Below are 15655 nucleotides of genomic sequence, written 5' to 3' on the forward strand. Positions count from 1 at the left end.
GTTTGCCAAATGAAAACATTTGAGAGGCTGAGCTTGCACTGGATCCCAGGTGCTCAACCACAGGTCACTGACAGTCATCCCAGGTTCCTGCTGTGAAGCAAAGAAGTTCATCTGCAGGGCAGTTCAGTTCTGTTACTGAGCAGAGGCTTCTGCAAGGGGCTCTCTGCTTCAAAACACAGCCATCTGGCCCTGCTTCACTGATAAAAGGATCGAAGGTGTCATTTCGGCAACTCAGTGGACTAGGTGAAACACAAGTAATATAAAAAGAAAAAGCAAGAATTTAGCAGAATCATGGTTAGAGAGCATCTAATTAGGTTTAAAAGTATAGCAATTAAAATAGTAAATTGATGATTAGAATATTAGAAATAAGGCAAGGAGACCAAAGTAGAAATTACAGGTATGTGGGGATAGCTTTTCAGAAATTGTTAAAAAAAGATAAGTGAAACACGGTGAATTGAGCTGGGTTTTCTGCTTTAAACAAGTGAACAGAGTTTTACCTTGTCTTTAAAACCTTACCTTATACTGGTACTACCACCGAAACAACATTCTTTGCCCCATGTTGGTATTAATTAAGTATTCTGTGGCCCAGAAGTCCCTGGGTTTGTCCAGTACATGTCAGCCTGAGGATTCATAATCATGAAACAAGGGTCAGCCAATTTGTTAACTTAAGTTGTGGTTGCACTGTGTTTCAACTGTAATTTATTATTTTAGAAGAACTGTATTTGCCATTCAATAAATACTCATAAAGTATTCTGTGAAACCCACAGGGCATGGTTTAGGGAAAGAGTGGGAGGCATAAGGAGGAATAAGTTGGAGTCTATTATCAAGAAGTCAGATAAATGTATATGAGTATGAATCACACTGCGACGTATCAATTGTGCTGATCTACTTCTTTTAAGTTCCGTGTACACCAAATCCACTAAAAAAATGGGGGGTAACTTTTCTAAGGTCATACAGGATAACTTTTTAAGAGGAAAAAGTATTTGATTTACTAATAGTTTATCCAATTTTGTAGCTTTTAGGATGTAAAGTAAGGCCATGCTTAAAAATAATTATTTCTGCATATTCTAGAATGAAAACTCAGAAATATATAAAACTCCTTTGTATGATTTACGGGTATAATATTGGGAATGCCTTGGTAAATACAATGAATATTTCTCAGCACGTTTGTTTAAAGTTGGCATGACAGTTTCGATGGCAATCACCGTGACGCTTTTTCTTTCAGATCGCGGAACTACTGATCCACAAGCTCAACCTAAACTCGGTGCACTTTGAGCTGAAGCCCGGGGTCCAAATCCTTGTCCACGCAGCTCACTTAACAGCAGGTCAGTTTCCATGTCCCTGGCTTCTCACCAGAGGCTCTAGCAAAGGGGGACCCCAATCTGTTATTTAGCATAAAAGACCAGATGGTGCCTCTCCTGATCAGAAATCGGGCATCAGTCTTTGCAGGTTGCCTTGCTGGCATGTTTGTCTTAATGGGGACTCGTACGGCAGCAGAGCAAAGTAACTTTTCTTACTGAGGCCCTGGCAAAAGCCATCAGTGAATCACCTGGGTCCATACTCCTCAAACGATAGCATGCTCCATCTCAACAGAAATCTTGAAAATAAAGTTAAACCTACAGGTAACTTTTTTCCGGTCCTTTTGCAAAACCTTAATTTCAAATCATTCATGTCACCGATAATTTTCTTTCTTTAAGCTTTAGGATACAGTCGTGCAGTGCAAGTATCTGGGACTTAGGAGTTGTACAGGGCCATAGCCAGGGACTGAACCCCGAGTTAGTCATGACCTTCCAAATTAATTAATGCCATGGAGCTTCTACACCTGTAAAAGGGAGGCAGGAAAAACCCTCCTCCAGAGGCTATGTAAAAGTCTCAGTGATAATTCAGGTAATCCCAAGTATATAGAAATAGATAGCATTGTATTCTAGTCATACTAAATTACATTAACAATATTTGTTGAGCATAGTTTTGCAGAGTACCATGCTGGTGCTACATGGAGTATAAAGGCCAGTAGGAAATGGTCTTTGTCCTCAAAATGTACTTAACTGGATGTGGTGTGGCAAACTTTGGTGCCGGCAGTGGTGACGGCGGTGCAGTGGGGTGGGGGAGATGGGCAATGGTGGGTTCTCTCAAGGATGAAATGTGTAAATGCTCACAGAAAGAGGCCGTCGAGCATATTTAAGGACTTGGATTTTGCAGTTTTGCATCCAGACCATTGGTTTCAAGCTTGGCTCCGTCACTCACTCCCTCTGTAGACATTGAGGAGAGACTTACCTTCTCTGTGCCTTAGAGATGGCAGTGGCACCTATGTCAGTGGGATCGTGTGAGGATTAAGTTAATTCAAGTAATGCACTTAGAACAGTGCCTGGCACATAGTGAGCTATTTTTTTAAAATGTTTTTTAAAATATTATTCTTAACGAAGTTGCATAGGAAATTTAAAGCAGAGATAAATTGTGACCAATCGGAATGAGACTGGAAAGCATCATGTAGGAGGTGATCTTTGGGAAAGACCTTCAAGGATGGATAGGATTGAACTCCAGAGATATTCCAAGCATCGAAGCGCCAAGGAAGTGGCATGGAAGCCTCGAGGGCTTTCGAGATACTGAATAAGTGGGGACAAAGAGCAACAGTGTCCAACTCCGTTCTCTGGTCTCCTGGAGATCCTGGTCGTGTGCCTAGGTCTGGCGGAAGGCCACGCAGGTTGGCCTCTTTTCTGTTTATATTCTTTTTTTTTCTTTAACAGAGTTTCATTAAAATTTTTATTTAAAAAAAAAATCCCACTGCCATAAGAGAACAAATATTTAAAAGTCACTCTTCCTGAGGATGGGCTCCTATGGAGGTAGAGTGTGGAAGGAAACAAGCTAAGCTGAGCAGTTTCTGTTTCCTTTGGTGAATCTGGGAAGCCATGGAGACCTTGGAGCAGAAGTGTGACTGATTCGTGGGGTCACTTGTAGAAAATGACTCTTAAGAGTAAGGAGGTTTGAGTCGGGCTGTTTTGCTGTTCTGCAGCTTGCCATCCTAGTGCATCCATTGAACAGACATTTGTTGAGTGCCGCCCTACTAAGCCAAGCATTGCCCTTAGCATGGGGTAGTCTCTGCCTTCATGAAGCTCCCACCACTGGGGAAAGCCAGGCAGGAAGCAAATCAATAAATGCCACTTTCCAAGTTGTACTGTTGATGAAAATGCCATGGAGATATTGAGAAAGTGTAAGAAAACAGGGAACAAATTAGTGGCACCCAGGAGACCAACCCCTAATGGAGGCTGCCAGCTTATACAAGGGCATTTGATGGTCTAGGTTGGCTGTTTCCTACCCAGAAGGTAGAACCTTGATCTTTGGTGAATGGTGGTAACTGCCACATGACCGTTACACAGAGCTGCTTGAAGTGGAGAAGGAACAAATCCAGAAACATCCATTGGAGTCATTCTGATAGTCAAGCCACTGACACATTTTGTCAAGTAAATAGAAAGAAACGACTTGAAACGGGTTTAACTAGCTGATTTACTTAACCTAACTAGATGGCCCAGCCTGTTTGGGGGGCCGACAAAACCTTATCCAATTAGATAGTCTAGCCTGCTCAGGGAGCAGACAAAAACTCATCCCTTGTGATGTAAAGTTTGCTTCACAGCATACACAGTTTCGCATGAGCACTGTCTTCGGGCAGCTTATTTTGCCATAGAGTAGCTTTACTTATTAGAAGCACTCCCCGGCTACTTATCATCAGCCTCTGTTAGAAAGGGGGGCATCACAGGCCAAGATAGAGAATTGACCCCACTTTTCTCCAGTTCTGGAGGAAACTTGCATTACACACCTTTCCTCCTTCCATACTTCTATGCCATCAGTTATTTTCTGTGCCTGATTTTTATTTACCTGATTGTCACATCGCATTCCAAAGATGGTTCAGATCAGTTTGCCTAGTTGGAAATCTCATTTCAAGTGCTTCTTAAGGATGCCTTTCTGTAGCAACATCTGGTGTAGAGCTGGGATCAAGCTGAAAAATAGGGATCAAAAAAGTAGGTAATTAACTGGAACTGGTTTGGCCAGGAAAACTGATACAGCAAAGGCATCCGTGAGTCCATGTGGGAAAGAAAAGCCATTCCCAGTGCCATGAAGGGCCATACCACTGGTATAAGCTGCAGATGGGAAGGAATGATGCAAAGTCGGGGAGATCTGGAAAATTTCTCCAATTAATGTTCATAGTTCATTCCATAGCTAGGAACTTGGGGAGCGGGACTTGGAACCCTGGTTAAAAGGACTGGCAAGAGGGAGGTATGTAATTGGGAGCTCAGGTAAACACACAGATATTTCAAGGAGAGCCCCCTGTGGTATAGATACGTGTGTGGTGCAAGTGGCCAAAGAATGCGAGAACAAGCACAAAACTTCAGTTCAAGGCAAGAGCCCAATCTTAAACTGGGCCAGGCTGGATAGAGTGAGAACGTTCTTTAACTTCCACCCATTACAGCGGTTAGATTTGATAGTAGGGCCTTTGGCTTTGTAATTCTGAACCTGATCCACTGGCTTCCTCTTGAGCCAGTCCTTCCCTGAGGACGGGCTCAGGGACTGGAGTACAGGCAGGCTTCTATGTGGATAATCTGCTCCCTTTTGAAGAGTAAAGGAAGAGACTGTCAAGGGCTGACATGATAACCGAGTCTTGGAAACTCCTCACGTTGAGTTTAACCATGTTTGTCGTAATAGTGTTAGAACTGGCCAAAGTCACCAGTTCTTTGTCACAGGTCAAAGTCACCATCAGCCAGATGTTCATATACGAGAGACAAAGTTTGTGTCAAGGCTGGTGCCCCAGGGGTTGTGATGAGGAAGTATATGAGGGATCAGTTTCCCGTTGGACATTGTCCCTAAGTTAGCCGGACGTATATGAGTTTTTTCCCCTGTAACTATTTGTACAAGGTGGTGGGCTGTGTCTACCAAGACAGTGGAGGGAATTCTCCTTTCACACAGAGAACACTTGGCACGTTGGGTGGGGGATCAGGGCATCGAGACACTTGCCACAATTTCTTTTATTAAGATGAAATCAACGCATTCCTATTTGGATGGGTAGGAAGAGAAGGAGGAAGAAACCTGGGGAAAAGAAAAAATAGTGAGGAAGAGTATTTGATGCAGAACTTCTACCTCAACTGCTTCTCCCTTCCTCTCATCCCCACTGCAGGTAGGATAAAAAAAAAATTAAAAAAAAAATAGGAAAGGACCACTGTTTGCAACATTTCATGTCTCATAAGCAGGATTGCTAATAACTTCCAAGGGACCATTACAACGCGCTACTGCATTCCATTAATTGCTCAGCAGATGTTCACCAGCTTTCTTTTAAAAATGTTTGAGCCAGAGTATGGTGCTGGTGGGAGAGGCAATGCATAATTTGGTTTGTCTCCAAGGAAAAAGAACTGTCTCCTTTCAGAAATTTACTAGCCTTATTTCGTATTTCAATTTTAGCTCCCTGTTAGCTTTTATGGGAACACAAGGTAAGCATTTCCAGATACCTAGATGTCATCAGAGACTGGATTTAGTTCACCTGCCTCCCCCTCGACACACACGTGTTCTATTGGGGAATTCTTTAACTTTGGTATCTAAGCTGAGCTAAACTTTGAAGGCAATCCTTGTTTTGTTCTTAGCCATTCCTCTGCTTCTTGGTTTCTGTAGAATTCCTCGTGAGAGCGTAACCACTCCTGAAAGCCATGTTTCTGCAATTCTCTTTGCAGAAAGGAGAGATCTGAAGTTATATGAGAATAGGGAGAGACTGAGAAGCTGTTGTCAAGAAGGATGAGCAAAGGCCATGACAGGTGTTGCTTCTTTGGCTTTTAGGACCTGAGGGCAGCTGCCATCCATGTTTAGTAGACAAAGGCTAAGATGTTAGAAAGCAACCCAGGGAATTGGAAAAGGGAGTAGAAATAAATCAATCTGGATATTGGACTGGAAACATTGGTGTTTTGACTGAAGTGTCCCTTTACTTATGCTATTCCCAACTGGAATATTTCTCTCTCCTTCACCTCGCTACATCTTCTAAGTCTACTAGTATTTTAAGGCTCCACTCAATGCCAAATATGCATGATGTCTTTCCAGAGGTTTTCACCTGGATATCCTCTATCCCTTTTCTGAACTCAAGGATTTTTAAAAATCTGTATCGTCATCATCATCATCCTCATCGTCACTCTTATTTAACTTCTTGAGGATACAGTTCAGTGTACCTTAATATTGTCTCCACTTTTATACCCAGGAGAGAACTTGCACATGTCAGGAGCTCAGTAAATACTGCTTTTATAAATAATTAGATGTATAATCAATTTCTAAGCTGTAAAGATATATTTGAAATCCTGTTCCCCCAGTTAACCCTCAGATTCAGTTTATTCAATTGTAAACCCATTCATTCTGTGACATGCTACTTCTTACCAAATCACCGGTGAGTGGAGCCTTGCATTCATTGATCCAATAAGTATCCATGGGAAACCGATCTCTGTGTTTTTCTTAATGTCAGGTATCCCTTCAAGGTATATTATAATCGTTTATGTCCACATTGTAGGAAAATGAGGGTTCTGTGTTCCGGAACAAGAGATCCCAGAGACAACAGGAGAGGGGCTGACATGAGGGCTATTCCCGAAAGAGACTGAATGAAAAAAGTCTAACTTATCGGCCCTTGTTTTACTGCTTTGGTCACTGGCAGGAATGTTTCCGGTATCAGAGAACAGCCTCATTTCATGACACAGCTCAGGGTCACACACCTCACGTTATACTATCCTCAGCTCATCAAACAAATTAGACCTTCTTCACATCTTTTGTGACATCCGCCTTGAGTTCTCTCTCATGCAGGCTTTTACTCTGGCTATCTATCTATTTAAGTTATTTTGAATTTATTTATATGCTTCCATATTTTAAGTGTTATGGTATCATCTTAGGGAGAGGTGTTTGTTTTGTTTTGTTTTCCAGCAGGACTCACGGGGAGGTTCTGAATCTGATACAGAACATTTCATCTCTATAGATACTTAAGGGAGAACAAACCTGGGCCATTAAGAAAATGGCTCTAAAATGCCAGTAGTTTTCTCATTGTCCCTAGTCACTTGGAATTTACTCAAGGGCAGGGTCCATTTCAGATTTATCATCGTATTTCTCACGTGACTCTATGCTTTACTTTGCCATTGTCCCTTTGAAACTATGACTTATCCAGGGATATGAGATGAATGAAGACCCTCACTCACCTACGCTGGCTAGACCCGAGGCACAAATACTAATTGCATGAAGCTTTATTAATTCTAAATGAAGGGAATGAAACCTATTCTATACCGAAGGTTCGATAAAGATCAGCCCTAATGTTGACTCAGAGCTCACCAAAGGAAGGGAAAGTTAGCATGCCAGGCTGAGGGGCTGTGTGTAGCCGGGGCACAGCAAGGTGACCTCGGATGATCTATGTGTAAAGTGAGGCAGAGTTTGACAGAGTTCGGAGCACCTACTAGGTACACACCCTCACGTATTCCTATTTGGTATTTTTACCAAAGGTAGAATTATGAGAATTATAGTTACCAAAGGTAGAATTCCATTGCAGAGGAAAGAGAAAGGGATACAATTCAGGGAAAACAAATGTTCCACTGTATTATGAATTTTGTTGTTCATCATGCGTGCATGCTGGTGAAAAAACTTTCATCAGTGCAGGTTTGAGGTTATAAAATATGATAAACATGGAAATGGGAAGAAGGGGCGGATGAAAAGATTTTTTTAAATAATGGGTTTCAGCAATAGTCAATAATCCTTTCTGTTTTTAACAAATTATTTACACATTTTACAAGAAGTTTTCCACCCAAGTGGCAGGAGATGGGAATTTATTTGATAGAGATGGGAGACCTCGGAGTAGGAGCCTCTTTATTGGTTGCCAAAGAAGATAAATTTCATGGTTCATATTGGGTTTCATGCCATCAAACATATAAGTGAAAAACCCCTCCAGGAAGTTGAAGGTGGGGGCTTCAAATTCATGTTAGACGACCAGGACCAGACTGTAGTATGAGCTATAATTTTCTACTTTTCAGTAGATTGCCAGGTGAGGGGAACCTGCTGACAAATGATAAATGAAAGACCTAATAACTGGTAGGGATCTTTCAATCTACATCAATCTCTGTATCTTTGTTTCTATACCGACCCTTGGTCATGAGTAAATGCAGTTGTTATGTTTGGGGGTGGAGCTAGAGGTAGGGGGAAGAAGCTTAAAAACTTGTTGGTTCTTCTGTGGTAGAATAGATGAGGTTCTATATCTGAATCAAAGTTAAAGACCAGGCTAGCATTGTATTTGAGAACACAGACCCTTGCTAGAGTAATTTATACTAAAGTACAAACAACAGTACTTCGGGGATCATTTGCATTTCACAGGAGTTATTTATTGGGCAAATTAACGGAAACTTGGGGGATGGGACTTCATCATAGAGAGACTAGAAAAGCTGGAGCTGACTGGTTTCCTCAAAACATTTGGGATAAATGAAACCCCGTTTTGTGACTGGAAAGAGTCTTTATAACCCAGTGTAGGAGACCCCTGCTATAAAGCAGTTGTTCTTGAACCTGACTCTACATTGCAGTTACCTAGGAAGCTTCACAAAAGTAGAGATGTTTCAAGCTTCAGGACAACACACCCTGAATCAGAAGCCCAGGGAGGAATTTCCAGAAATCTGCATTGGTTAATAAGTTCCCCCCAAAGGATGCTGATGCAGCCGGCCTGCACCCATCTCAACAAGCATTCTTATAGCGCATTCCAGGGACAGAAATCCATCTGCATAACAAGGAAAGGTGCCCATCTATCTCCAGCAATAACTCTGATTTACAACTCGGGGCAGCCACTAAAACAGACGTGCTTTAAAAGAGAAGGGTCTGTGTAGGAGGAAAATCGTAATCAACATTAAAATCTAATTTCTCAGCATATCTGGAGCCAATCTAATTGGCAGACTGTGTGGATGACAGTGGAAGGAAGGGGGAAAATGAAGCATGTCTCTGAATCTGAGATATACCATATCCGTAATCTAGAAGAATGGCAAAGGCCAGCCGAGAGCTGTGGCCATGAAGCAGCTGAAAAATGACTGAAGTGTGCCCTGGAACCTGACTGGCAGATCTACTTGAATAGCCATGACTTTTATGCAAGTCAAACAAATGATATTATCTAGATGTTACTAATGTGCTAGTAGGAGCAAAAAATGATCCAGCTGCATCACCCTTTATTTCTGCATGTGTTAGAGAATCAGGATGCTTGTCAGGCCTTAGCTGTCCAGTGAGGTTACTGCTATTCTGGAATGTTGGGTATCTATGATTTTTAAAAAGAGAAAGGTTAGTATTTCTCAAAAAAAGAGCCTCAAATTCCAAGTTAAATTAAAACAAAATAAATAAATAATACACAGTAACTGCTCCTACCCTCTCCTGTCTAGCAATTTTCTTGTTTAAGCTGTAACGTTTAAGAACACTGTCCTTTGTCAAGGGTATGTGTGGGTTTTTAATAAAACTGTTATCTTCTGTTATCTTGGCCTCCATGGTCGCTGCTGACTGGTTTAATTTCTTTTTCAGGTGTAATAAAGAGATATTATCACAGAGATATTAGAGAATTGATATTTCCAGGCTTCAGTTGCTGTCACTGGATATGTTATGAGTAAATGTGGGAGGGGATAGGGAAGTCAGACTCTTAGCCCAGGAGACATCATGCATCCTGCCTGACCGTTTCACACTGAGAAAGACCCTTTCCACTTGAAGGCAGTGTTAGCATTGGTCAAGAAGCTTCAGAAAATGCAATATAATCTAAGTCATTGTTACAAATGCAGATGCCAGACTGTGGAGTTGTGGAGCTCTGAACTGTAAAGGGAAATCAATTGTTGCAATAACATTTTCCATTTAGGGATGCGATTAGTACTAGTGAAATTCTTCCACAGCCAATAAATCGATCCGTCTCTTTAGTCTCTGCTTTCCTTATTATCAACACAGTTATCATATACAAGTCTTATGAGTAAAGGCATGCTAATAGTATTTTTTCCCAAAATAAATATTGTTTTTCCTCTATAAATAATTACGCTGTTTCACAGACATATGGACCCAGTGGCTATTGCCGGTTATTGAGTCATTATGGTGGTACGATGAATAATAACAGGTGTCAAGATATCTAAACATATTCCTTTCCCCAGTGTGATTAAATGGATGTGATTCTTTCATAAATATACCAGGGACCAGCTACAAGGTTGCTCTTTAGCTTCTAACAAAGTCTGTCTTCACCATTTTTATTTTCTGATTCCCTGGGCCCGTAAAAGGACCTGAAATAACCACAGAGTACATGGCTTGAGTTGGCCATGCCTAAGGATGCACCTAGAAACTCTCGGGCCGAGAATAGTGAGAGGAAAGTAATCAGATGAATAATTCACAAGTGGGGTACAAACAGACATCAGGTTGGAAATAAGTGGTAGTTAGGACACAGGAGACACAGTTTCTCAAGGGGAAAGCAAGGCAGATAGTCAAGTGAAATTAATAGGGGAAAAAGTAGACAGGAAGACACATATGAAGTATAGAGAAGATGCCAGAACTTAGGAAAAGCTACCTTTTAGACATCAAGTTCCTTATATCTATAGTGACCAGGACTATTAGGTTATATCTGTTGTGTTTCCATAAGCTTTAATAACATTCCCTTTCATTCTCTGGTGCTCTGGGTTAGGAGTGAATATCTATTTATCTATTTATTTATTTACTTATTTTAAAATGTTTTATTTATATATATGTGTGTATATATATATATATATATATATATATATATATATATATATATTGCATTGTGTGTTCACTAGCTATTGGGGAAATGCAAATCAAAACCACAATGAGATACTCATTCCACCTCACACCTGTTAGAAGTGAATATTTATAGTCATCATACTTGTACCCTGCCACCCTGCCAGTGGGGACAGAAGTCCAAAAGAAATGGATAATGTAGAGCTCAAAGGTGAGAATTGCTAATTGGATGTTTAACCAGTTGAAAAAGGAGAGTTTTGAGGAGCGAAGACATTGGTAAGCTATTACTGTGTAACAAACGACCTAGACATCCAGTGGCTTAACCGTAAGCATTTGTTACTGCTCATGAGTGTGTGGATCAGCTGGGTGGTTCTTTGGTTTAGTCTGTGTTCACTGTGTGTCTGTAATCAGCTATGGATTGTTGGACAGGGAGTGCTACTGAACTTGGCTGGGCCATCCCACATGTTGGGGGTCGGTTGGCTGTAGGCTACTCTGGAATGGCCTAAGTTGGGATAATTTAGCTCACCTCCACCTGCTCTCTCATCCTTTAGCAGGCTTCCCTGGGCTTGTTCCCATGGCAATAATAAGATTCCGAGAGAGAGCAAAAGTACACAAGGCACTGAAGCTCACAGCTGGCACACCATCACTACCATTTCATCCCATTGCCAAATCACGTTATAGTGTAGTTGAGATTTAAGGAGTGAGAAACCAGATTTCACCTCTTGATGGGAGAAGCTTCAAATTCAAACTCCACAAGGCTTAGATGCAGATAGGGGCAGAGAATTGATCCAGCAATGCAATTAATCCATAACCAGATTGAACCACTATTAGCAATAAAGAGGCATGGTTTGTTTTGTTTGTTCTGTTTTATTTTGTTTTAGTAACCGAGAGAATATAAATGTCAGGCACACTCTAAAGATAAGGACTGGATGTTTTATGAGTGACAGTAGGTGGGGCCCACCATGCAGTTCTCTCAAACTGGTCTACATATTGATGACCTGTGTAGCTCCGTACATGTTCTGGGACCTACTCTCAGAAACTGATACATTTTTTTTCTCAAGCGAAGCCTTAGAAGCTGTATTTTCACAAGTTCTGCAGGTGATTCTGATTCAGGTAGTATATAAACTACATTTTGAGTAATACATTACATAGTTAGGATTCTTCCTTGACTTTCAACCCTAGAAAACCAAAAGGCATCCTTCTCTTTCTGTCTATGCATAATGGTGGTAAGTTTGATCTTTGAAGTACCCATGGTTGTCATTAGTTGGCCAAGTGTCCTCAACTTCCAGTGCCTGGATGTCCCTGAAGACTCATTCGAAGTTTAAAATTAGCAGCAGTTAGCCATTTGAGCCTTCCTTGGGAATCCCCAATCAGTCTGTCTTCCAGGATCATGGCTTGATCTCAGTAGGTACAGCAATCCTTAAGACTCCCCTGATTGGGTTTGGATTTGAACTGGAGAGTAGGCCTATTGTCCAAGTGAGGGTGCAATGTACATGAGAACCTGTCTGGACTCTACATAAACTTTCTCTGTGCCATCCCCATACCACCTTAATTTCTGAGAAAGACATTTCAGACCACATGGATTTTGTGATACGCAAGGCATGTAACTAAAAGCCTGGCTTGTATCTCTTTGCAGGAAAGAAAGGAAGACAAGAAAGTCAAGGTATGGTGAACTTGCTTTTGCAAGTTTTTGATGGCAGTAACTTCTGGATTAGAAGTATAACAAGAGTTCCAACTTTCAGGGTCAATGCATGCAGATAGATGTTCTTCTAGAAAGTCCCTTTGATAGAATAAGAATGAATGCAGACAGCAACAAGGGTTCTCTGCATGGCTTTACCAGGTGATGTCACCACAATGTTGACTTTAAAACTTGAAAATAAGCCAAACAAAGAGGCAAGGCTGCAGCAAAAGGAAAATGGTACTCAGGACGAGGCATTTCCCAAGTGAGTTGTGTGGGACTTATGTCTGCAAAAGGGCTGTGGCCTAAGGAGTTTGAGAAACTCTGTGGTGACGTTAAATGAGTTTTGTTCCTGCAGGACTACTGTGAACTTTTTTTTTTTTTAATATTGGGGTGACAATTGTTAGTAAAATTACATAGATTTCAGGTGTACAATTCTGTACTGTGAACTTTTAATACAATATACTGATGAGCATCAGGAATCTCCAAGATGGGGAACACCCATCTACCAGTTTCCAAAATTCTTTGACCATGGAACTCTTTCATTGTCTTTCAGGACTTGTTTTCTGTAGAATATACTGTCAGAAATATTATTGCAATGATATGACGGCATTAAAAATATTGGGCATGTGCCAGATACTATGCCAGTGCTTTAAAATTCCATCTTGTTTTATTCTCACAACTTTCTAAAAATAAAAAATGAGTTTTATCTCCATTATGCAGATGAGGAAACTGAGGTTCAGTTAAGTTACTTTGCCCATAAGTGGCAGAGTCAGAATCTGATTCCAAGAAGGAACCATATTAATTACTTCACCCCAAATGTGGAGTTTTGACTTTTACACAATCTGTGACTATTTATGTAGCAATCATATGAAGGTCTGACAATTAAGTTTGTGAACTCATCCTAGAAAAAGTGCTACATATCTCATTGCTGAATATCACTATGATCACCTTCGAAGTACTCCCCTTGGGAAACTATGCACTGGCACCAATGCCTCGTCCACCCTTCAAAGCAATTTTGGAACTCTTTTTCTGGAATGGCCATCAGAGCTGTCGTCGTATAACACTTGATGTCCTCAATGTCAAAATGCCTTCCTTTCAATATTTCCTTTATCTTCAAGTAAAGAAAGAAATCATTGGGGGCCAGATCAGGTGAGTAGGGAGGGTGTTCCAATACAGTTATTTGTTTACTGGCTAAAAACTCCCTCACAGACAGTGCCATGTGAGCTGGTGCATTGTCGTGATGCAAGAGCCATGAATTGTTGGCGAAAAGTTCAGGTCGTCTAACTTTTTCATGCAGCCTTTTCAGCACTTTCAAATAGTAAACTTGGTTAACTGTTTGTCCAGTTGGTACGAATTCATAATGAATAATCCCTCTGATATCAAAAAAGGTTAGGAACATCGCTGCAACAAGTTCGTGAACTTAATTGTCAGTCCTCATATGTATCTCAGTTCACAAGAAGACCACTGTTATGATTGTAAGAATGGTGATTACTATAATCAACTTAGGTTCTCATGAACAGAATATAATAATTCAATGCGTTTCTGAGTCCTTGAAGGATTTTAGAAACTGTGTCAGCATCCAGACTGAGAAACTTTGAGTCCCTTGCAGGGCTCTTATGTCCGTGCTTTCCTTTGTGCAGGAATAATGGCAAGTCAACTGCTCAGCACTTTCCCCTATGCTTCTACCTTGTTTAGGCTGCAGTTGGAGAGGGATTAATTTATGCTAATTCCACACAACAAGCTAAAGCCCATTTATCACAAGTTTCCATTCCTCAGCAAAACATACAAACACAGCTAAGTGTTGGGCAAACTGAGATACGCAGCTGCCCATGTGTGGAACAATAATGGCCCGTTTATATTCAGGCGCAGATCAGCAAGCAAAAGCCAGCCAGGGAACACAGAGGGCAGTGCTATCCAATCACTCACAGCCACCGCCTGCTGCTTCCTGCCTGCCTGTTTGCCCACCTCTGAGAAGTGACGAGGCCACGAGATTGGGAGGGCGGGTGGATAGCACATGTTTTAAAACTCGGAATACAGACGCTCACTTTACCAAAATAATGTGCGAATACCAAAACAGTGTTAATTCCGCTTGTTTACGAATGAGGATTTGAGTGGGAATGATTTAGAATGGGAAGATTTAAGTTTAGGATGAGGAGAGAGAAGAGGAGGAAGGGAAGAGAAGAGAAATAGAGTCCGTGTGTGTTTGCTTTCTGTCTTAGAGCCTGGCTGAAGCAATTTCCTCTCTTTAGTTTTCCATTTATTTCAAATGCCAACCCTTTCAAGGAGACTGGTATTCTTCTGGGTGTTCCACAACACTGATATTTTGCTTATGCTAAAAGAGTGTTCAGCTGGGAATTAGAATTTTAGCAATTAAAGCTAACCTGCCTCTAACCATCCCACCCATCCGGGGCTTCTCTCTGCACCTCCATTTGTTCTCAGTCAAATTAAGGGTTTGCATTAGAAGATTACCTTAAAAATATCTTCCTATTGTTATTTCCTTAAGTGTGATCATGGTATTGTGATAATGTCAACAGAGAGTGAGCAAGAGACCTTATCCTTAAGAGCTACAGATGAATTTATACCATAGCTGAGATGAATTCATACCAGAGCTACAGATAAATTATACCATAAGAGCTACAGATGAATTTATACCATAGCTGAGATTTGCTTTGAAATAATCCAGTGGTTGGGGGTTGTGGGGACAAGGTGGAGTAGAAATAAAATAATCTTGTTTGTTGATTGATGGTTGTGGAAGCTAGGTGGTAGGTACGTGAGACTTCACTTCTCTACATACACATATACAACACATATATACACACATATACGTATCTATGTACATATACACATCATCCAAGTTGAAGAGTGTATGATCTATGATTTTAAAACTTAATATATATGCTTTTTAATTTTTAAAACTTTTTCAATTACCATTCAGAAACAAATTAAAACAACATTTAACTTGTTTAACTTATTGCTTCTTGTGCTATATTTTCTGCTTTAATCCCCGTTCTCAGAAGTAGCTGTTAAAATTTCTGACATCTCCCACTGATATAAACCCAGGGTTGAGTATATAGAAAGTGTGTGTGTGTGTGTGTGTGTGTGTGTGTGGTATGACTTGGGCTCAAGTCTTAGTTCTTCCACTTACTAGTTCTGAGTCCTTTGGAATAACATTAACCAATGAGAACATCGTTGTTTTTATCTCTTCAACTGGAGACCATAATCCCTGCCTTTGGTTTG

The 15655-nt window shown here is 40.8% G+C and overlaps 1 protein-coding gene across 3 annotated transcripts in view; it reads left to right on the top strand.

The window, feature by feature from the left end:
- The window catches only part of SORCS1 (sortilin related VPS10 domain containing receptor 1), a 467290-nt gene that overhangs the window by 444429 nt on the left and 7206 nt on the right, over nucleotides 1–15655 (top strand). For all 3 annotated transcript variants that reach the window (XM_033130825.1, XM_033130827.1, XM_033130826.1), the window contains exon 24: nucleotides 1226–1325. In XM_033130825.1, the coding sequence (XP_032986716.1) occupies nucleotides 1226–1325 (100 nt within the window). The remainder of the gene's footprint in view (nucleotides 1–1225; nucleotides 1326–15655) is intronic.

This window comes from Rhinolophus ferrumequinum, chromosome 16 (genome assembly GCF_004115265.2).
Source record: "Rhinolophus ferrumequinum isolate MPI-CBG mRhiFer1 chromosome 16, mRhiFer1_v1.p, whole genome shotgun sequence".
Classification (NCBI taxonomy): Eukaryota; Metazoa; Chordata; class Mammalia; order Chiroptera; family Rhinolophidae; genus Rhinolophus; species Rhinolophus ferrumequinum.